This window comes from Chiloscyllium punctatum, chromosome 48, assembly GCF_047496795.1.
Source record: "Chiloscyllium punctatum isolate Juve2018m chromosome 48, sChiPun1.3, whole genome shotgun sequence".
Lineage (NCBI taxonomy): Eukaryota > Metazoa > Chordata > Chondrichthyes > Orectolobiformes > Hemiscylliidae > Chiloscyllium > Chiloscyllium punctatum.
Window position 1 is genome coordinate 20,283,904 of NC_092786.1, and position 24,029 is coordinate 20,307,932.

The 24,029-nt window shown below is 40.8% G+C and overlaps 1 protein-coding gene and 1 long non-coding RNA gene across 3 annotated transcripts in view; one reads left to right on the forward strand and one right to left on the reverse strand.

The window, feature by feature from the left end:
- The window catches only part of efl1 (elongation factor like GTPase 1), a 265,863-nt gene that overhangs the window by 202,881 nt on the left and 38,953 nt on the right, over window positions 1–24,029 (forward strand). For both annotated transcript variants that reach the window (XM_072564794.1, XM_072564795.1), the window contains 2 exons: window positions 8,127–9,154; window positions 12,009–12,193. In XM_072564794.1, the coding sequence (XP_072420895.1) occupies window positions 8,127–9,154; window positions 12,009–12,193 (1,213 nt within the window). The remainder of the gene's footprint in view (window positions 1–8,126; window positions 9,155–12,008; window positions 12,194–24,029) is intronic.
- The window catches only part of LOC140468768 (uncharacterized), a 104,055-nt gene that overhangs the window by 51,665 nt on the left and 28,361 nt on the right, over window positions 1–24,029 (reverse strand). The gene's annotated exons all lie outside the window — the stretch shown is intronic.

A 24,029-nucleotide genomic window follows, 5' to 3' on the forward strand; every position in this document is an offset into this window, starting at 1 on the left:
ATCTTGTTAAAATCTCAATTGATCCCAATATTGCATTGCAAGGGCAGTCAGACAGGAGTGTGCTTCACATTTTTTAAAATATACTTAAAACCATTAGAAGAGTTCGGGTGATACTACCTTTGAAGATTGCCCCTTGCCTATCAGATGCACTTCCAAAAAGTATAACACTCCCCCCTCCTTCCATGTTATCCGCATAACTTTTAAAATTCACCCCTCCTTTCTTCCTGAGTTGCCAAAAAAGGCTGAAAATCCCTGGATTTATCTGGATGCAGGTTTCTGACTCTCCTTCATGGGCCTGCCTGCAGACCCAGCAGCAGCCGTGACTAAGCTTTATTCTGCTGGTTATTCTGATCACCTGTCAGCTCCCAGCATAGGACACCATCCCAGTAAGGGCAGAAGTCCCACTAGGAGCTTGTTTAGTCCATGCATAATGATTTACTGCTGGGATTGGGTTCTGAGCAGCCAGTCGGCTGAATGCCAACTCTTTGTTAGGAGTGGAGTGTGGCACTGTTTTTTTTCTGCAACGTTTTAATCCGCACCCTACTTTTTTTTAATTTCAAAAATATACTTTATTCATAAAATATTTTGATATCTATACAATTGGTGATGCCACACATAGGCGCACCTTGCATTTCTTTACATACAGAGATCGGAAATAATCATTCGTATATATCGGTCTGTACGTGTACCATCCATATATTTAGCTGAGGCTTCAGTGGAGCCCACTTACTGCGTGGGCCCCCTGTTCTTCTTTGGCAGGCAGACGTTACATGGTGGTCTTTCCCCACCACGCCTTGGTGGCAGCTGCCCCAAGCTTCAGCGCATCCCTCAGCATGTAGTCCTGGACCTTGGAACGTGCCAGTCTGCAAGACTAGAGTCGGGGTCAGCTCCTTCAGCTGGAAGATCAACAGTACTTGCTCCAAGTGCACCTCATGTAATCTGGTTCTTTTCACATGGAAGAAGTGAAATAGGATGTTATGGACATGGTGCCTCCTTTACCCAGTGAGAACTTGCCCAATTTGTATTAAATTTGCACTTAACCATTCTTCTTTCTTGATATCCTCCATCCACTTCAATAGTTTTGTTGTTCACTTCTGTAGTCTTTCAACAGTAGTAATACATTTTTTGCGTTCCTAACCAGAGCTATATGCAGAATTCTCAATGTGGTCACACCAATAACATGTAAATTGGCAGCACTATCTCACTGTTTTCGTTTAAATTGACCTTTTAAATACATTGCAACAACTAATTTGCTTTACACACTCCCCACTGTGTTTTGTGATAGCTTCTGTTTATTGTCAATCAGGACTACTAGATTCTTCTCAATTTCCAAGCTCATCGTTCTCTTTTAATTTAAGCAATAATTTCTTCCCATTGTTTATTTCCATGTGAAGTACTTTGTAGTTATGTGCAATTGAATTTCACTTGTTACTTATCTGTACAATTCCCAAGTATGTTTACTTTAATTTGTAAGTCATTTTGTTCAATTTTACATTATATCATCTTCATTCGCTTTATCTGCCATTTTCTATTGTGCTTGTGTCTCCTAACAGCACATAACTTATGATGTATGAACGAAACTATGTACCAAACTATACCCCTCTTGGATCTAATCAGTAACACACTCCCATGCTGTTGACCACGTGACCCATTACATTATTTGGGATGAGTATTTTTGTTTAATAGGTTGTAACTGAGAGGAATAGGATTCACAGCATTGATTGTCTGATATTCACAATTATTAACATCCAATAATAATTGAATGACAATAAGCAAACATATATTTCATAACACTTAGTCAAAGCATATCTGAGTTTTGAATCTGTGTATTCAGTGGGCCAGGCCTTCAAAGGTATCCAATCCACCACCCAATCTTTATTCTCTTTTCTAACACCTATAAGTAGCATTTGAATATACAATTAAATCACTAAATAACTGGTTATCATTTAATATTGTTTTTATTGCCCCAACCAGCAACACACACATATGTAACTCCTTAATTTGTTACACTCCTTGACTTTCTCAGGCAGGTCTTTTATCATTCAGGGCTTGACTGAATAAAGAAAGCTTCTCTGCTTGTTCAAAGACTGCAATAACTTGTTATTAATTAAAACTGCCTGCCTGGATTGTCTTTTAATTAGGTTTGCTGTCTAAGCCAGCTATTGTTTATCACTGCCTCTGTTTAAAATAAAGCAAGCTTGTCTTATGATTTTGCTTTAATGCTTTTAGCAGCACCTCCTTTAAAATGTAAATGCTTGAAGGTAATATTATTTCAATGTACAAATTAACTTATTCCTGACAGTATGCATTACCTTAAATTATGCAAGACCAATATTTCGTGTTATTTAATGTGCATTGTGTATCTAAGGTTGTCTGAATTTAAGAGATCCACATTGCTTCACCTATACATTTGGGAGTCTATAGCAGCCAAGTGTCTATGGCCAGTCATTAGTCAACGTAATGCTGACAGGTGCTTATCAGTGATCAAGACAAGCTAGAATTTTTGTTTGTCCAAAATAGAGTGCACACTCTCTTCCTGAAAGGATTCACCTCAATTGCTATGCCCAGAGAGCTTCAGCGTGTGTAGGCAATAGCCATGGGTTAGGAAGTCTCCTGAGAGTGCAAAACGCTATAGGAAATTAACTACCCTTTGTTGATGTACAGTTCTCAGTGTTGCCAAATCTTTTCCCGCCACACATTGCCATTGCAGACTCTACAGCACAGCAGTGACTCACTGTCCTGTGTATTACAATTCTGTAAATTTTGATCTTCACGCCAAAGGAAAGTCTGTTCACACACAAGAGAGAGCAGGTTGCCAAGTCTGCTTGTGGCCATCTTTATATTGGCTATTGTTGTTTCTGGAGGAGCATGGGGCATATCTGCACTGCTCCACATGAAGCAGCAGCATTGCTTCATTTATTGTAAATGGAGGACATAAAAATGCATTGCCACCAAAGCAACACAATAAAATACAGGGATCCTTAAATTCTCCAGGGAGTACTGTAAATTGCTGGTGCATTATTTCTAGCCATTTAAACCTACCTATTACAATTGTTTATGAAGCCAATAAAATTTATGAAATTCAACTTAATCTGACACTACTGGAGAACAGAAAGCAGCTGGAAATGAACTGAGCTTATGAAGCAAAATAGCTGTCTACTGGAGATGATCATGAATAATGATTGAGCTGTAGTTCATAGTTTTAGCCTCAAAGGATTAGCTAACTGCTAGCAAGGAAGCCAGGTATCGTTTTAAATGGAAAAAAAAATAACATGAATGGTAAGTGAGAGGGATGTAGAGGACTTGATTGCCAATAAATAGAAACTCTCATAGCAATAAGCATTGGGTGTGATTTTGGGATGTATTTAGAATGTCACATGGAAAAGTGGTGATGTAATCTCATTGCTATATAAATCATTGGTGCAAACACACTTGGAATCTTGTATACAGTTCTAGTTGCCACAGCACGGGAAAGGATATTGTAGCTATTGAAAGGCATAGCAGAGAGTTACCAGATTAATTAAAGAGGCTGGGTGGATTGCGTTTAAAAGAATGACCAGAAAATAGGGATGATGACACCGATGTTTGAAAGGGTCTGAGTAACATAAAGCATGACAATCTGTTTCACTGTGCAGAGCTAACAAGCTAAAGGATGTTGTATGCACTTTCAGGGCCTAATTTCAAATCAGTAGAAATGCCATTTCAGTGAGTGAGTAAACCTATGGAATAATTCTTTAGGGAGCAGGTAGTGTAATTCTTCCAAATGACCATTTAAATATTTTTAGAAAATATATTAGGATACAATAATTTAAGATATGTCATATGATAAGTGTGTTGTACTTAGGAGTAGCAGGTGATTTTGAATCTATAGTTCCAAAGCTTTCCACTCAGACAGTTTTATTACCTCTTTCTGAATAAATCAATAAAGATTGACTGCTCTTGTTAATCAACAACAGTTTTATGACACACAATGTCCAAGCAGATTAAGAGGGTCAGATAAATATCTGTCTTTTTCCCATCTAGCCTTTTGTGTGTGTTCTAGAGAGGCTGATTAACTTCATTGTACAGTCTTTTGCAATGCTTTCAGTTTAAATGTTCACAAATTTGCCTAGTTTTTACTGAAAGTCATGTTATTGTCTGGTGTTTGTAACTGAAAGAGATGGATTATCTGGTTTGTGTCAGCTGAGATTGCAGCTAATGCCAGAGATGCGGCCCTCACCCAATTTTCTTTCAGCTGTGGAAGTGAAGGATTTGGGAGCTGAGCCTCAGCTGGCATTGTTTGCACCGAGGTTGCCAGAAACTAAAGCTGTCCGGATGGAAGTGCACTTCTTATGAGGTGAGATGTTTTTAAAATGCTGAGAGTGGCTCCTGAAGTACTGGAAAGCAGATTGCATTCCCACTCCTCCCCATGTCAACTGGATCCCATTGCTTTGAAAGAAAAATCAGGTGATGTGCATGTGAGGCCAAATAACAGAGCCAAGCATACTTGCAGTTTGAAACGTGGAGCTTCAGTGCTGAAATCTATGATTAGTGGCACTGGGTTTTGGATAGAACTCAAAGAATTTCAAGGATAACACATGGGCTGTGGTGGTTTAATTACTACTTCATTGATATTTGTGGTGTTATGACACGCTCTTGTATTAGGAACAATATAGAAATCTGTGTGGTTACAACACCTGCATTTGTTTAGCTCCTGCAGGGAAACGTCCACAGGCTATCTGAAAATTTGAAGTTGTTGTGCTGAAAACTTTGAAAAACGTAAGGATAGATAAATTCCCTAGGCTGGATGAGATATAGCTGAAAATGTGTTGCTGGAAAAGCGCAGCAGGTCAGGCAGCATCCAAGGAGCAGGATACTCGACGTTTCGGGCATGAGCCCTCCTGAAGAAGGGCTCATGCCCAAAACGTTGATTCTCCTGCTCCTTGGATGCTGCCTGACCTACTGCGCTTTTCCAGCAACACATTTTCAGCTCTGACCTCCGGCATCTGCAGTCCTCACTTTCTCCTAGATGAGATATACCCAAGGATACTACAGGAAACGAGGGAGGAGATTACAGCACCTTTGGGGATTGTCTTTGCAGTCTCACTGTCCACTAGAGTAGTACCAGATGATTGAAGGATGGCAAATGTTATTCCCTTGTTCAAGAAGGGGAGTCGGGGTAATCCTGGGAATTACAGACTAGTCAGTCTTATGTCAGTGGTGAGCATATTGGAGAGGATTCTGAGAGATAGGATTTATGATTACATGGAAAACCACAATTTTATTAGAGATAGTCAGCATGGCTTTGTGAGGGGCAGGTCATGCCTCACAAACCTTATTGAATTCTTTGAGGATGTGACAAAACATGTTGATGAAGGTAGAGCAATGGATATGGTGTACATGGATTTTAGCAAGGTGTTTGATAAGGTTCCCCATGGTAGGCTCATTCAGAAAGTAAGGAAGTATGAGATACAGGGAAACCTGTCTGTCTGGATTCAGAATTGACTGGCCCATAGAAGACAGAGGGTGGTAGTAGATGGAAAGTATTCAGCGTGAAGCTTGGTGACCAATGGTGTTCTGCAGGGATCGGTTCTGAGACCTCTGCTCTTTGTGATTTTTACCAATGACTTGCATGAGGAAGTGGAAGGATGGGTTAGTAGGTTTGTTGATGACACGATGGCTAGTGGAGTTGTGGATAGTGTGGAGGGCTGTTGTAGGTTGCAATGAAACATTGACGGAATGCAGAACTGGGCTGATAAGTGACAGTTAGAGTTCAACCTGAAAAAGGGCGAAGTCATTCAATTTGGAAGGTCACATTTGAATGCAGAATATAGGGTAAAAGGCAGGATTCTTGGCAGTGTGGAGAAACAGAGGGATCATGGGGTCCACGTCCATAGATCCCTCAAACTTGCCACCCAGGTTGATGGGGTTGTTAAGAAGGTGTATGGGTTATTGGCTTTTATCAGCAGGGGGATTGAGTTGAAGAGCCACAAAGTTATGCTGCAGCTCTATACAGTCCTGGTAAGACCACAATTGAAATATTGTGTTCAGTTTGGTCGCTTCATTATAGGAAGAATGTGGAAGCTTGAGGGAAGGTGCAGAGGACATTGACAAGGATGCTGCTTGGACTGGAAGGGCAACAAAGGTTGAGGGAGCTAGGGTTTGTCTCATTGGAGCGAAGAAAGATGACAGGTGACTTGATAGAGGTGTACAAGATGATGAGAGGCATAGATAGAATGGGTAGTCAGAGACTTTTCCTATGGCGGAAATATCTATCACGAGGGGCATAATTTTAAGATGATTGGAAAAAAGTTTAGGGGAGATGTCAGAGGTAGGTTTTTTACTCAGAGAGTGGTGGATGCGTGGAATGTACTGCCAGCGCTGGTAGTAGAGTCAGATACATCAGGGACATTTAAGCAACTCAAGGATAGCCATATGGAAGGTAGTACCATGAAGGATATGTAGGTTAGTCTGATCTTAGGATAAAAGGCTAGCACAACATTGAGGGCTGAAGGGCCTGTACTGTGCTGTACTGGTCAATGTTCTTTGATATAAGAAATCCAGGCCTGTGTCCATCATGGTATTTCTCAGTGCACTCATTGTTAAACCATTGGGCCACACAACTCATAGAATTATAGAGTGGTACAACAAAGAAGCAGGCCATTTGGTCCATCATACTTGTTAGAATTGTCAAAGTAATTCCACTTGCCCTCTCTTTCCCGATGTCCTTTTTGTTTAAACATTTAAGTATTTATCCCATTCTGTGATTGAGGTTCCTATTGATTCTGCTTCTACCACCATTTTCAGGCTGTACACTCTGGATCACAATAACACGATGTCTTAAAGAAAAGCTCCTTGTTTTGTTTCTGGTTCTTTTGCCAATCGCCTTGAACCCATGTCTTCCAGTTAACCAATTCTCCTGGCATTGATTCTACTTAATTGAACCATCAAAATCATTATGATTTCCTAATTTTGTTCTCCTACTTTTGTAGTAAGTGGAAAGCTCTAGTATATTTGCAAATGTATGCAATGACAGGCTAGAAAAAGCACTCTGGTCCAACCAGCCTGACCAACACAATTGACATGTTGTACCACAATTGTACACGAAATAAAGACTCTCACTCCATCACTCGTGAACTCCCATGTGATCTAGAATGCCAGATAAAAATACAGAGCAATTTTGTAGACATAATCCCTCCCTCTCTCCCTGGTCCAGAATTCACTGAAGTGCTTAATATTTTTATGAGGTGATTTCCACCTGAACCAGAAACAAGTCCAGCTGCCATGTATGGAAGTTTAGTGAACCAGCATCTGTTGCACAAACCAGCAGCTGGTTCTACTTGTTTATTATTCTTTGGAAACAAACCACCTTGTGCTATCTAACCTACATCTGGCCTTACACAAGTTGACACTCTTGATACTCCTTAGCCCTCACCTAATTTGAGCAAATTCAGTTCAGAGACAATCTATTACTTTTACTATTGTACTAATCTTAAATAAGAACACCTCTAGATTAATGCTGCTGTAAAGTATAAAGTCTTAGCTTTCTTAGACTACCTTAATCCCCAGATTAAAGTTTAGTTTGCCTTCTATACACAGTGCCCTGACTGATGAAGGCCAGTGTGCCAAAAGCCACCTTCACTGCCCCGTCTACCTGTGACTCCACTTTGAGAGCCGTGCACCTGAACTCCAAGATCCCTCTGTTCCACTACACTCCTTAAAACCCTATTGTTCACCATGGAAATCCTATCTATCCAAATATATGTAAGGTTGCAGTTTTTCAAATTAAACATCGCACATTCAATCTCTCAACATGTCAAGGTCTATTTAAAGCAGTCAAGCATTGTATACAGTCTTGACATTCACATTGATCTTAATAATATCTGCAGATTTTCAGATTGCATGCAGATTATTAACAAAGTAGTAAGAAGAAACAGAGCCAATGTAATTCCTGATGACTGGTTTCAAAAGAAAGTTCAGTCCTTCTCTTACGTTTTCCTTGCAGCCAGTTCTCAATGCAGTTCAATTATTATCACGAGTTCCAAAAACTTCTTTCTAGTAGAAAAACCTCTTTTGTGGCGCTTTGCCAAAAGCAACTTTCAATTGATTCTTCATTGCATTGTATGAGCATATTTTTCTTGTTGCAGGTTTGCGAAGGTTGAAATCAGTTCATCAGCACCGATCGTTCCATTTCGGGAGACTCTCATTCGCCCACCAAAGGTGGACATGGTAAATGAAGACATAGGAACACAACAAAAGATTGCTGTCATTCACCAAAAGAAGGAGGACCAGAATAAATATCCTGAAGGTGTGATTGTGGATTCCGATGGCCTTGTGACCTTGAACACACCTAACAAGTTGTCTATTCTCAGTGTGAGAGCCATGCCACTTCCTGAAGCAGTGACACAGTTGCTGGAAGAAAGCAGTGATCTGATTCGTACATTAGAGCAGTTCAATCTATCAGTAAAAGAAGGCAGAGATACACAGGAGATCAATCCGACAACACTTGAGGCCATCCAAAAGTTCAAACAAAAGCTGGAAGAGAATTTTGTTGGTCGAAAATGGAGAAATGCAGTTGACCAAATTTCATCATTTGGACCACGCCGTTGTGGCCCTAATATTTTACTAAATAGATTGGAAAGTTATCATAGGCCATCCATGTGGCAGTGTCTTGATAAAACCAGGAACGACTTGGGGACATACAAGGATTTTGACAATAGTATAATCAGTGGATTTCAGTTGGCGACTCTGTCAGGTCCTGTGTGTGAAGAGCCTCTGATGGGTGTTTGCTTCATTTTAGAAAAGTGGGACATGAGTAAAGTGCAACAGCTAGTTCAAACACATAACCAATCTTTGACAGAGGGACAAACAGCAAAGGTTGAGGAGTTGCAGGAGCAGGTAACTTCAAATGAAAATAGCCTTTCTGAATTGGAGCCTAGAATGGAAAAGCAACCAAGACCAGGCGATCAGATTCAGGAGAGTCAGACTCCAGCAGAAAGTGTGGCTGATAGCCTGTGTAACTCGGAAGCCAAGCTTACAGATTGCTATGGTCCTTTCTCAGGCCAGCTCATCGCCACAATGAAAGAAGCTTGTCGCTTTGCATTCCAGGCACGACCTCAACGGCTCATGGCAGCAATGTACACGTGTGAGATTATGGCAACTGCAGAAGTATTAGGTAAGAATTGCAAGAAACAATTATCTTTATTTTAAATTATGCACTTTCTGAGGAAAACTTGTCAACTGATGAAAATAGCGTATGTGTAACCTTGCCAAGAGTTTGAGGTTTTAGCTGCATAGCTGCCATCAACTGACTTTTTTTTTGTTGTATAACTGTAAATACCAAACTGAAATATTGAGGATGTTTTATTAAGTTTAAAAATGCTACACAAGTGGAGGTTGTTGTCATTTTGGGGCTGTTCATAGAGCTCTTATTAGAGGATTGTGTAAGGGCCTGGGGAAATAAATCAGATTTTAAGGGGGAGATGAGGAAAATGTTTCTACGTAGCAAGTGGCAGTAACCTTGATCTCACTGCTAAAGGGTGGTGAAAGTGGAGACAGTCATTGATTTCAAAAGGAAATTGGATGGACATTTAAAGGATGTCAATTTGTAACTATGGGGCTAAAGCAAAACAATGGGATCGACTGGTTTGCTGTACAGAAGGCTGATGAGGACATGATGGGCTGAATGGCCTCCTGCTATACCATTATGCCTCTAGACTTTGTGCTGCAAATATTCTAACCTGGAAAACAAATCATACAACAACCATACAGATGTTGCTCCATTTAAGAAGTTACAATGACACTTCAATTGACAGGGGCATAGTGGATATGAAATATCTGTTGAAATAGTCCTTTACTGATTTAATTTGAATTAGAAATACAAGCTGTGCTCTGAACCAATAACTCAGAAATTGAAATATTTCTAAATTTACATTCATTATCCAACCGAGATGCTCAATTTATAGAATTATTTTTCTTCTGACCCTGCCTCGACCCATCTGTTGATGAAAGCCTCACCCTTGTTTTTGCTGCTTCCAGACCTGATTATTCCATTGCTCATTTGGCTTTCCTCCTTTCGTTTACCAAAGCTTCACATCTTGGATTCTTATTGTTCAAAACCCATTGATCTGCCCTTCCACCACTACAATCCTCCAATTTCTCTGTGTTCCTCCAATTCTAGCTTCTCCAACCAGCTTTGGTCCATTATCAGTAACTTTGCGGGTGGCACGGTGGCACAGTGGTCAGCACTGCTGCCTCACAGCGCCAGAGACCCGGGTTCAATTCCCGCCTCAGGCGACTGACTGTGTGGAGTTTGCACGTTCTCCCTGTGTCTGCGTGGGTTTCCTCCGGGTGCTCCGGTTTCCTCCCACAGTCCAAAGATGTGCAGGTCAGGTGGATTGGCCATGCTAAATTGCCCGTAGTGTTAGGTAAGGGGTAGATGTAGAGATATGGGTGGGTTGCGCTTCGGTGGGGCGGTGTGGACTTGTTGGGCCGAAGGGCCTGTTTCCACACTGTTAGTAATCTAATCTAATCTAGTAATCTAATCTAATCTAATCTAATTTGCCTTCAGTCTGGAATTTCCTTCCCAAACTACTACAGTTCTCCACCTCTCTTTCATCTGATACTTTCACCAAGTATTTAGTCACCTATTCTAATGTCTCTTTTTTTTTGGTTCAGTGTGATTATTGGTTAAATATGCTTTTATGATGCATATTACATCAATTTATTATGTTAAAGATGCCACATACATGCAAGATTTTAATATACATTATGTGATTGATTCATTCTAAATTTTTAATTGTGCTGACATCTCTTGTATTGTTCTGGATTATGATGTGGGTTATTAATTCAAACATACAGTAGTAAGATCAGTGAAGTTACCATGCCATTTGCAGTTTAGTTCAGAACTTTCAAAGTAATGGATAACTTGAAAGTCAATAACAGCTTCCATAAATTTTAGAAATGAACAGTGAAAAGGCAATGAGGTATTAGTTTACAAGCATGAGTGTTAACACCGTCTAATGCGAACGGATTCCAATCCCTTGCTCTCCTGTCCTTCTATATATAAGAGTATGAACAACATCAGAGGAGGTTTAATGGGTGAGAAAAGACAAGAGTTGAAAGCAGCTCTGCTGATCTCAGAACATTCATTTGGTCACAAGTTTACAGTGCATTTATGCCATTAAGTCTGGTTAACTGCAAGTTAAATGTATCTGAAGATTAGATTAGATTAGATTACTTACAGTGTGGAAACAGGCCCTTCGGCCCAACAAGTTCACAACTACCCTCCGAAGAGCTACCCACCCAGACCCATTCCCTTACATTTACCCCTTCACCTAATACTGTGGGCAATTTAGCATGGCTAATTCACCTAACCTGCACATTTTTGGACTGTGGGAGGAAACTGGAGCACCCGGAGGAAACCCATGCAGACACAGGGAGAATGTGCAAACTCCACACAGACAGTTGCCTGAGGCGGGAATTGAACCTGGGTCTCTGGCAACCACTGTGCCACCGTGCCGCCCACAATGGGCTGGAGGAAGTTACTGAGTTAGGGAGGAGCAAAATTATGAAGTTACATATGGACGAGCACATTGACAGAACCATTTCTGCCTCATAGGATTGTGTTTCATGACTGTAAGTAGCATTTGTAATTTGTTCAGTAGATTGAGAACCCAATTCAAAAGTCTTAACCTGAAAAGGACACAACAGATATACTTGAGCCTCATGTATTTATTCTTCATAATATATCACAAATTTCTATGGTGGCTGCTACTTGCTGTAGATCAAATTCTATTCAGCAACTCAGGTAGTATCTGTGAGAGAGAGAAATCAAGTTAATATTTCAGGTCAATGACCTTTCTGTAAGGATGGAAGATCATCAGCCTGAACTGTCAACTTTATTCACCTCTCTGACCCGTTGACTGTTTCCATAACGTTCTGTTTTGGTTCTAGATTTCAAGCATCCACAGTTTTTTGTTTTTATTTTTCATGGATTTGTGTTCTAATTTTTTCATATGCTTTCACAGGTCGGGTCTATGCAGTCCTTTCGAAGCGTACAGGCCGGGTGTTGCAAGAGGAGATGAAAGAAGGGACAGAAATGTTCATCATTAAGGCCATTTTGCCAGTTGCAGAGAGCTTTGGCTTCGCTGATGAAATCCGGAAGCGGACAAGTGGCCTCGCCAGCCCACAGCTGGTGTTCAGTCACTGGGAGGTAAAAAACAAATCATTCCATATGGTGTGGGTCCTTAATGTTCTGCAGAAGTTGGAGCATTCTGGAAAAATATATCTGACAGTAAAGAAATTCACAGAATTGAAGAATGAATCCTCACTAATAGGCTCTTTTAAAATTAAGTTTGCATTGTAGCAATTTTCATGATGTCCGGCAGTCACAACTCGGTAGCCAATGCCACTTTTCTTTTGCATTTTAATGTAGGATATGTGGCAAACGTCTGCATACAGTAAAGAACTCATAAGCAATTATATTTAAGGGGTGAATATTGATTTGTACTCCAGGAAGAACTCCACTGCTCCTCTTTAAATTGTACACATTTCCCCTGCTTTTCGAAAGTTTGTTTCACGTCTCTTTGCTTTTAGGAAAGACCTACATTAGTACCTGTTTTGCTAAGTGAAAGAAATCTGAAAAGGATTTTCACTTTTACAAAAAACTGTGAAATTTTTCCCATATAACTTAATGCTTTTTCGCCTTGCGCCATTTCGGCTTCTGAAAGATTTCATGGGAATGCTGTACTTTTGGATAGCGGAGGAATACCTGTACCACAAAATTTCTTTGTTTACTTGAAAGGATAGATATTGATTTAGAGTCTCACCTAAAAAGATGGCATTTCCAACAGTGCTGTGTTGGAATGTTAGCCTAGATTTTGTACTTCGATCTTAGGGGAGAGGGTTAAATCCTGAACTTTCTGATTCAGAGTGAAGTGCGCCACCACCAAACCAAGGCTGATACCTTGGCAATGTGCACTAGTACATTAAACTGGGAATGTTGATGATATCATTTGGAAAACTGCGCTATTAAAGTGACAAATTATTGCAAAAGTTGGTTGAGCAGCTTGGAGTTAATGATTTTACTTTTGTTTCTAAAATCATACTCTTGAAAGCTATTTCTCATGTGAATGCCAGTGTTTAGTTTAAAGGGGTCTGTCAGATTACATTTTTCTCACAGAAATTGCCACAATGTTGGATACTGAATAGCTGTGACATAATCAAGAAGTTCCAACTTTTGGTCTTTTATGCTTGCTGCCACAATACCCAGGCTTTGAGAATAAGAACAAGCAGAGTATACATTTTTTTCAGTGTGTTGTTAGAAAACTTAAATCAATGCTATGGTACTGAGCTAGAAACCCAGATGTTGAAAAGTCAGATTCCACCATGGCAAGTTGTTGGACTGTAGCACAAACTCAATTGATTCTCTGTTTTTCGGGAAAAGATGCCTGCTATCCCTGCATGACTCCAGTCTCCTATTTGCTTCTTATTCTCTAAAGCAATGAGGCAAACCGTTTTCTGATTTGTCTACGAAGCCCCAACTCTCACCTTTGGGGATGGATAGACATAGATAAATAAAAATAAAACTCGAGATTTTCAAACTCGCAGTACTTGATTTTCCATATATTAATTTTAAACGACAGAAATTCGGCACTGTGAGTGTCATTGCCTGATTATAAAGTCAATCCACGAATACTTCTTGAGCTTTGGAATTAACTTATGCAACACAGGGCAAAATCAGACTGTGCTTAAGGTAAAGTCTAATACACCCCCATCAATTCTGGCAGAAAAACAGCAAGAGGCAGACATCTGCAGTGCTAATAATAGCAATTTCATTTTTCTTTTAAATCAGCAAAGTATCTTCAAATTAATTGTTTACTAATGGTTGATTTTGTTTTAAACAATAACAATGAGGAAAGATTCTTCCAAGTGAATCAGTGAGTTAAACAAAAATTGATCAAAAGGTATTTATCACAGGTTCATTACAAGCGGCAGTTTCAGTTTTTCCCACCCTATACTCTCATCAACCTTCCTGTCCAGTTGGCCCACTTCCAACTAATTGGCTGACTGTTTATCCCTTTAACTCCAAGATCATTCTGGAAAGAAATGTTATGCCCTGTCTCCTTTTCTCTATCAGAGACCATTATGTATCACTTTCCCTTGTTTCTTTCACGTTTACTTTAACAATAAGACCGACAAATTCATGCCTGTATCTACCAAATCCTTCCCTTGCCCCAACTGCCTGAGCGCTGAACTCCCACCATTCTTTCTTCACTTTCCCCCATCTTGTCTCCTGTCTGCTGTAAGTTCATCTTGTCCACAATGTTCATATGGTGATCCCTTGGCCCTATTCCTCATAAACTGCTGATTACCCAACTTCTTCTGAACCTCGTACTGGCTGATATTGTTAATGGTCCTTTCTGTGTGTGGTGACTCTGTCCTTTTTAAATTTGCCATCATCAACATTATTCCCAAAAACTACCCTTTGCCCACTCAAAGGAAATCTCAGAAGTTACTAAGGACCATGGATCTCTAATAACAGTGTAGGTTCCACAACTATAAGCGCTGTAGGGTTGCAGGGCCTATGAAATAAATCAGTTATCTTACTTAACAGTCATAGAATCATTGATTCTCTACAGTGTGAAAGCAGACCATTCATCCCATCGAATCCACACCAATTCTCCAAGAGCATTCCACACCCCTATCCTATCCCCATAACCCTGCATTTCCCATGGTCAATCCACCGAAGCTGCTCATCTTTGGACTGTGTGAAACAATTGGAGGAAACCCACATATGCACGGGGAAAATGTGCAAACTCCACACAGACAGATTCGTCCGAGGGTGGAATCGAGTCTGAGTTCCTGCTGCAGTGGTAACTGCTGAGCCACTGTACCACCCAGTCCTATTGGATTAATTATGTTGAAGGTCACCAGATGAGTGCTTAGAGATGCAGAATGGTCAGTTTAAGTTGGATAAATGTGCTGCATTTTGGAAAGGCAAATCAGGGTAAGACTTTATACTTAATGGTAAGGCCCTAGGGAGTGTTGCTGAACAAAGAGACCTTGGAATGCAGATTCATAGCTCCTTGAAAGTAGAGTCGCATGTAGATAGCACAGTGAAGAAGTGTTTGGTATGTTTGTCTTTATTATTGAGAATATTGAGTGTAGGAGTCGGGAGGTCATCATGCAGCTGTACAGTACATTGGTTCCCTGACACCTCCCTCCCCTTCCTGGACCTCTCCATCTCCATTAATGACGACCGACTTGACACTGACATTTATTATAAACCCATCGACTCCCACAGCTACCTGGATTACACCTTTTCCCACCCTACCTCTTGCAAAAATGCCATCCCGTATTCCTAATTCCTCCGCCTCTGCTGTATCTGCTCCCAGGAGGACCAGTTCTTCTTCTTCAGAGACTGCAATTTCCCTTCCCACGTGGTTAAAGATGCCCCCCAATGCATCTCGTCCACATCCCACACCTCTGCCCTCAGACCTCACCCCTCCAACCTCAACAAGGACAGAACACCTCTGGTGCTCACCTACCAACCTTCGCATAAACCAAATCATCCGCCGATATTTCCGCCACCTCCAAAAAGACCCCATCACCAGGGATATATTTCCCTCCCCACCCCTTTCCGCCTTCCGCAAAGATCGTTCCCTCCGTGACTACCTGGTCAGGTCCACGCCCCCCCCTCCAACCCACCCTCCCATCCTGGCACTTTCCCCTGCCACCGCAGGAACTGTAAAACATGCGCCCACACCTCCTCCCTCACCTCTATCCAAGGCCCTAAAGGAGCCTTCCATATCCATCAAAGTTTTACTTGCACATCCACTAATATCATATGTTGTATCCGTTGCTCCCGATGCGGTGTCCTCTACATTGGGGAGACTGGATGCATCCTGGCAGAATGCTTTAGGGAACATTTCCTGGGCACCCACACCAATCAACCACACCACTCTGTGGCCCAACATTTCAACTCCCCCTCCCACTCTGCCGAGGACATGGAGGTCCTGGGCCTCCTTCACCGCCGCTCCCTCACCACCAGATGCCTGGAGGAAGAACGCCTCATCTTCCGCCTCGGAACACTTCAACCCCAGGGCATCAATGTGGACTTCAAAAGTTTCCTCATTTCCCCTTCCCCCACCTCACCCTAGTTCCAAACTTCCAGCTCAGCACTGTCCCCGTGACTTGTCCGGACTTGTCCTACCTGCCTATCTCCTTTTCCACCTATCCACTCCACCATCTCCTCCCTGACCTGTCACTTTCATCCCCTCCCCCACTCACCTATTGTACTCTATGCTACTTTCTCCCCACCCCCACCCTCCTCTAGCTTATCTCTCCACACTTCAGGCTCTCTGCCTTCATTCCTGATGAAGGGTTTTTGCCCAAAACGTCGATTTCGCTGCTCCTTGGATGCTGCCTGAACTGCTGTGCTCTTCCAGTACCACTAATCCAGAATCTGGTTTCTAGCATCTGCAGTCATTGTTCTTACCCCATTGGTTCAGCCACTTTTGGAATATTTTGTGCAATAACGGAAGGATGTTGTGAAACTTGAAAGGGTTCAGAAAAGATTTACAAGAATGTTGCCGGGGTTGGAGGATTTGAGCTACAGGGAGAGGCAGAATAGGCTGGGGCTGTTTTTCCAGGAGCATCGGAGGCTGAGGGGTGACCTTGTAAAGGTTTATAAGATCATGAGGGGCATGGATAGGGTAAATAGACAAGGTCTTTTCCCTGGCGCGGGGATGTTCAGAAGTAGAGGTCATAGGTTTAAGGTGAGAGGAGAAAGATTGAAGGAGCAACTTTTTCTCGCAGAGGCTGGTGAGTGTACGAAATGAGCTGCCAGAGGAAGTGCTGGAGGTTGGTACAATTACAGCATTTAAAAGGCATTGGATGGGTGTATGAAAGGAAAGGTTTAGAAGGGTATGGGCCAAATGCTGGCAAACAGGGTCTGTTTCTGTGCTGTATGTCTCTATGACACTATGACAATGTATTGATACTGAAACAGAATTAAATAAAGAAATCAATTTTCCTTCTTATCAAATTAAATTGAGTAAATTCTCTGAAGTTTCACATCTGCTCTGATTCAGCTATGTTAGATAAAAATTAGAAGGAGTTAAATGAGTATTCTCAAAATTTACTGTTAAGAGCCTGCAATTATTGCAGAGTTAGCACCAGAACTTTGCTGTTATAAATCATTCAATTTTGTTTCTTTATTTTTCTTTTTGGTTCACTTTCTTTACCTCAAAATCATTTAACGGTTGATACCTGTAGCACAGGAGGAGGCCATTGGCTCAATCTGTTATTGCCAGCTTTTTCCAAGAGGAATTCTACACTAGCCCCACTGCCCTACTGTCTCCATAGCTGTTTTTTTTTCATTTTTATACTTGGGATTCTGGGAATGTCTAATTAGTTGAACTCTTAAAATGCTAGTATCAATTCTTCTCATTGTATCATAGCAGTTTGCAATGGGGATTTTTTTGAGATTTAGACCCTGCAACATTCACATAGAGTCATAGAGATGTACAGCATGGAAGCAGACCCTTTGGTCCAACCTGTCCATGCCGACCAGATGGGCTTTTGCCCGAAACATCAATTTCGAAGCTCCTTGGATGCTGCCTGAACTGCTGTGCTCTTCCAGCACCACTAATCCAGACATCCCAACCCAATCTAGTCCCACCTGCCAGCACCCGCCCCATATCCCTTCAAACCTTTCCTCTTCATATACCCATCCAAATGCCTCTTAATTGTTGCAATTATACCAGCCTCCACCACTTCCTCCAGCAGCTCAATCCATACATGTACTACCTTCTGCGTGAAAAGGTTGCCCCTTAGGTCTCTTTTATATCTTTCCCCTCTCACCCTAAACCTATGCCTGCTTGTTCTGAACTCTCCGACCCCAGGGAAAAGACTTTGCCTATTTATCCTATCCATGCCCCTCATAATTTTGTAAACCTTGATAATGTCACCCCTCAGCCTCCGACGCTCCAGGAAAAACAGCCCCAGCCTGTTCAGCCTCTCCCTGTAGCTCAGATCCTCCAACCCTGGCAATATCCTTGTAAATCTTTTCTGAACCCTTTCAAGTTTCACAACATCTTTCCAATAGGAAGGAGACCAGAATTGCACGCAATATCCCAACAGTGGCCTAACCAATGTCCTGTATGGCCGCAGCATGACCTCCCAATTCCTGTACTCAATACTCTGACCAATAAAGGAAAGCATACCAAACGCCGCCTTCACTATCCTATCTACCTGCAACTCCACTTTCAAGGAGCTATGAACTTGCACTCCAAGGTCTCTTTGTTCAGTAATACTCCTGAGGACCTTACCATTAAATGTATAAGTCCTGCTAAGATTTGCTTTCCCAAAATGCAGCACCTCGCATTTATCTGAATTAAACTCCATCTGCCACTTCTTAGCCCATTGGCCCATCTGGTCAAGATCCTGTTGTAATCTGAGGTAACCCTCCTCGCTGTCCACTACACCTCCAATTTTGGTGTCATCTACAAACTTACTAACTGTACCACTTATGCTCGCATCCAAATCATTTATGTAAATGACAAAAAATAGAGGACCCAGCACCGATCCTTGTGGCACTCCACTGATCACAGGCCTCCAGTCTGAAAAACAACCCTCCATCACCACCTTCTACCTTTGAGCCAGTTCTGTATCCAAATGGCTAGTTCTCCTTTTATTCCATGAGATCGAATCTTGCTAATCAGTCTCCCATGGGGAACCTTGTCGAACGCCTTACTGAAGTCCATATGTGGCCAAGTCAAGATGATGCATGATTTGGAAGATGATTTGAAAGAACTAATGTTCTCACAGTACTACTAATGTTTTGCATGATGGTTTGGGTTCAGGAAAGAATGAACCATTGACCTTGTAACCTTGCCATTGTTTATACAGTTAGATATGATGCAACAACAGTGAATGTCATGGATGTTGAGTCCAGAGGAATTGGCTCAGTCTATGCTGTGCATAATTTGAAAATCTTTATTGAGTGTTGCAAAGTATCAACAGAAGAAAAGCAGCCTATTCAGCCCAATAAATCCATGCCAGCATTTATGCTCCACTTGAACATCCTCCCAACTTTCTTCATCTAAACAATCAACATATCTTCAACCCACCCTCAATCTTATCTACCCTCCCCTTAAGTACCTCTGTATCATTCACTTCAACCACTCCTTGTGGTCATGAATTCACATTCTAGCCACTATGATTTTAAAAAAAAGTTTATCTCACACTTTTCTGTTAATTTCATAGCAATTATGTCATAGCCTCCAGTCTGGATTCATTCAGAGGTGGTAACAACTTCTCTATGTCTACCTTTTCCAACCATTTCATGATCTTAAAGAGCTCTCTAAGATCACTATTCCATTTTCCCTTTTCTGGAGAAATGATCTTTCTGATACATCTAAGCTCTTAGTTCTGTATCATTTTATTAGTTTCTTCACCTTCTGGCATGCCTCTGATTCCTTTTCTGAAGAAGTGAAGGTTAGAATAGTTAAAAGCACTTCAAATTCTATACAAGTTTAGCATTATTTCTCTGCTTTTCAATTCCATCCCACTAGAAAAGAACCTCAGTATTCCCTAGTCCACTGGAGACAATGCCACTAACTCAAATTTCTCTTCTTAATCAGTGTCAGCTTTTTTATAAGGAGAAAACCAGGGATTGTAAAGCAGGGTGTTGTAGGAGTAAAATCTAACAAAGACTAAATGCTTTTCATGCACTGCACAAACAAATGTCTGTTCTTCATTGTTATTAGGAAAAAAAGAACCAGCCATTGCAGCTCTAATTATTATACTTAACTAGATTGGAAAACTTATTTATTTTCAATACATGGTGGAAAACAAAATGTTCAGCGTTCTGTAGCCCAGATTTTCTGTTGGACAGACAGTTGTTGATCCAGCACGATGGGAGTTGCAAATGGGAATCATGAGGTGTCTGCATCCCAGTACACTTGGAAGGAACTGCCCTGAAAAATTGAAGATTCTGCTTGACAATTAGTCTACCCTCAGAACCTAATGAAAGAATCCAGTTAAATTAGAGATTTCGGATCTTCCTTCACCAGGAATTCCACCCCCCCCCCCCCCCAGAAGTCAACCCCCATTTTACTCCTTCCCCTCAGCCTTTTCCTCATGCGTTCTAGACTCAAACTGCCTCTTTCCACCCCTTGCCCTGCGTCCAGAATCTGCTCCTTGCTGTGCACCCGACCTGCCTCTGCTGCTGACCCAAGACACCCTCCTCTGCCAGTCAGTGAACCAGATTTCTTCAACCTACCCCAACGTACTCCATGCACTGTATTGGCCCTTCTGCCACCTTGCATCATGATATCCAACTGCTGTACCCATCTGCACCCTAACCTCTCGCTTATCTTCTGTATTTACCATTTGACAACACCTGTCAAAATAGCTGTTTGTGGTTCTGGACCTTACCACATCAGAATACAACAGCCAATTACTGAGGAAAAGGATATGAGAGAACTGTCAGAGTTTAAGTGCAGCCACACATTTCTGAAGGAGCCCTGATCGCAGTCTTCTGTCAGGAATGCAGACTTTTCATAACAAGGGGCAGGGAGACAATCTGAATGAGATTGCAAATGCTCAGAAACTTCAGCCCATATGTTGTATTTTGTATTGTCTCTGATGGTTTTGCAAGTTGTTTTAGAACTATATATCAAACTGCAGTCAGATTATTCTGATTGGCTCAAAGGGTTATTTCACAATTCAGAAAAAGGCCATTCAACATGATAGAAATTTTAGTTGGGCTACTGAAGCGTCCTCTATGATCATTATGGACCATGCATGCTCTGAATGAAAGTATTTATGATCCCCTCAAATAATCAATAACTCTTCTTGCAAAAAAACAAGCAGTTAACTTTGATTCAGAATGCAACTATCCAGTACGTAATAACAACCAAGACTTAGAGCAAAATGAATAATAAAAAAAATTCATAATATGCAAAATGACTTCCAAAATAAAATGCTGGTTTTAATATTTTAGCTTGCATGGCAATGGTTTCATAGCAGCATATTTTACTTTGCATTTATATCTTGGACAGGGAAATCTAGACAGGACAGAGGGGAAATGGTTGTTGTCTAATTAAAACTGTTAAATATTTATAACTTCAGCATCACTTAATTCTAAGATGCCATTATTGTATTGGTTATCTTTGAAGCATAAGCCTTTCATTGCTGTGTTTACATATATTATTTATAGTAAGAATTGGAATCACGTCAGCAAAGCAATCTGTTTACACAGCGCCCATTTCTAACAGTAAAAGACTTTAGAGCTTCCAGAGCCTAAAGCTCCTATGAGCGTCAATGCCAGTGGCGTCCATGGTTAGACCTGCAGTGGGAATGGATGTGACTGCCACTGCCGCTTTTTTCCTATTAATCTGCCCCTTTACTGTTCCAGCTGTGTATTACAATTAAATTCCTCTCCTAAGCAGAGTTAAGCAAAATGCAAAAGAGGAATTTGAAACATTTTAAAGTTCCTCCTTTTTATACCTCAAAAGCAAGCTCTACAAAAGAAGTCTAGTCAAAATTCTATCCTTTCAGTTAATGCTATGATCCCAAATTACTTTGGTTTACCAACTGGCCTCAATGTATCAAATGCTCAGTATGAATTCTGAGTGCAATTGACACGCAAGATCTAGGTTCTCCTTTTTTCATTTACATATACTCCTGATTCTTCAAGAGACCTGTCCTCAGTGAGTTTTGAGAAGATTTGTAGCTCAGGTTGAGGTTTAGGATGTTGGTTTGCTCACTTACTAGAAGACCTAGTAGGGTAACGTAACGTCTGGAAATGAACCTTCCAGCTCAGCGAGCAAACCTACATCCAAGACCTGTCCACATTTGAATACGTTTAGATTTTCAACATGACCTCTTCTTCCTAATTGGTCTTTGAAATATTTTATTTCCTTCTCTCTTTTTAGTTGTCTGTTTTTCCTACAGTTCTGCAGCTCAAGAAACCAGCAGTAGACTTTGGAGGTTACTTTGAACAAATATTATTCCTCAATTTCTCTGAGAGCCTAATGCATTGCCATATAATGGATTTGGTCATTTTAGCACTCTGTCTACTATTGTCCAACTTACCAAAGGTCTGATTGGGAAGCAACATAAGTTTTGTTTTGTTCAATTAAGAATTCCACTTTTAGCTTTGTAGTCTGTCCCAGTGTTTCTTAATGTTATTTTCAACTTGAACAATTGAAAATGATTGCACAGAACCACTGTTCCAGGATGTCTGACTCTTTCATTGGAGGATGCTATATGAATTCTGTCAGTCTTTCAGGGAAATAAATACATTTTCTGAAAACATGACAACAGCAATGTGAGTTCAGTTCCTAAACTGGCTGTGGTAGGTCGAGAAGACATCTCACCTTTTGGTCATATGCTTGCAGTTATGCAACGTCTAATTAATCTTCTCCCCCTGTTGGAGAGAGCTGCCTATGCTGTTTTGTGGACTATGGCTATTTACTATACCTTCAGAGGATTATTTCATGCATATTGTTGAATAGAACCTTTTTTAAGATTCTGTCATTGACAACATCCTCTTTCCTTCATCAATCAGTGTCTCACATGGAGACATTAACCAAAAGATGTCTTGGAAACCTGTTTTGTATGAAGCATGTTGGACCAATTATTCTCTGTTACTAGTGTCTTAGAACGGTGCCTTTCAAGTGTGCGTAATAAAGCGTATGCATTCTGAGGACAAAATCCTTCAGCTGGTCTGACTTGGCAAGAGGCTTAAAGTGAAATAAGTCCGTTATTATGCTCATCAGTACTTGTGCAGAACGTTGTTCAAATTTGCTCGTACATTAAGACAATTTCTCTGACAGTACTGAAACAATGAATGTGAAATCTATTGGAGCATAATGATGAGACACCAGGTTTTTGGTTGACTTAAATAAAAACTATTTAAGTGATGTCTCCCAAAATGTCTCAGTATTATGGAGAGCCCATTGAGGACTGGTATTTCTAACCATATGATAGACTTGTTAATTTTAACTTGCCTAATGTTATCTACAAGTCTAATGTAAATCAAATAATCCACAAAACTAAATTTCATGATATTTCTGCACGCAGGTGGAAGAAGGTTTGTTTCAAAGTTGCCTCTTGAATTTCAGCCAAATGTAACAGTGGATGCATGCATTTTTATTGCTGTGACCAACAAAAGAAAATCTAACATTACAATAATGTGCAGCTTTTCTTTCAACATCTGGGTTTCGTTTGTATGCATAGTTTTGATGTGAAGAACTTAGGTGAGGTAATGATGGTTTGCCAATGATGCGGAGGTAATTTGAAATGGTTAATTAAGAATAGCAGCCAGCATTAAAATGCATTGGCTGAAAAGTAACTTATTTCACAGCATGTCGACAGCACACTTCTTTTCAGACTGAAGGTTTACAGACCAATTTACTCTGTATTTACAAACATTAAGCATCTCTAACTCTTTATCAACAATATTCAAAGCTGTTGAGTTAGTCAAGGTGCATCTGATGGCAAAAGATTGTGGTATTGCATTATAAACAACAACTTTCATTCATATAGCATCTTTAATGTTCTCTACCCCCTTAAATAGTTGGTTTCTCCCAAAGTGCATCACTTCACATAACAATTAAATTCCCCCCACAATGCATCCACCCACTCCATTTGTGTCTTTATTCTTCTGAACTCAACGGATAACCTGTGCACTGTTTATGAGATTACCAAGTTTCATATTATCCAGAAACTTCAAAAATGCAGCCCCTAGTCCCAAGTCCATATAATTCATACGTATATCAAAAAGAAGCTGAGAAAACATGCCCAAAGGAGTCCTAGCTCTCTTCAGGATGTAAAACATTCATTCACCATTATACTCCATTTCCTACACCTAACAATTCCCAACCCAACATATTTCAGTTTAATTCTATGTCTTCTTTTTCCTATGGGACTTATCAAATGCCTCTCCATTATTTCTTCGAATTACTCAACCAGGAGAGAGAGGAGGGAGAGCCACAATATGCCTTTTAATAATCCATGCCATCTGTACCTCACTA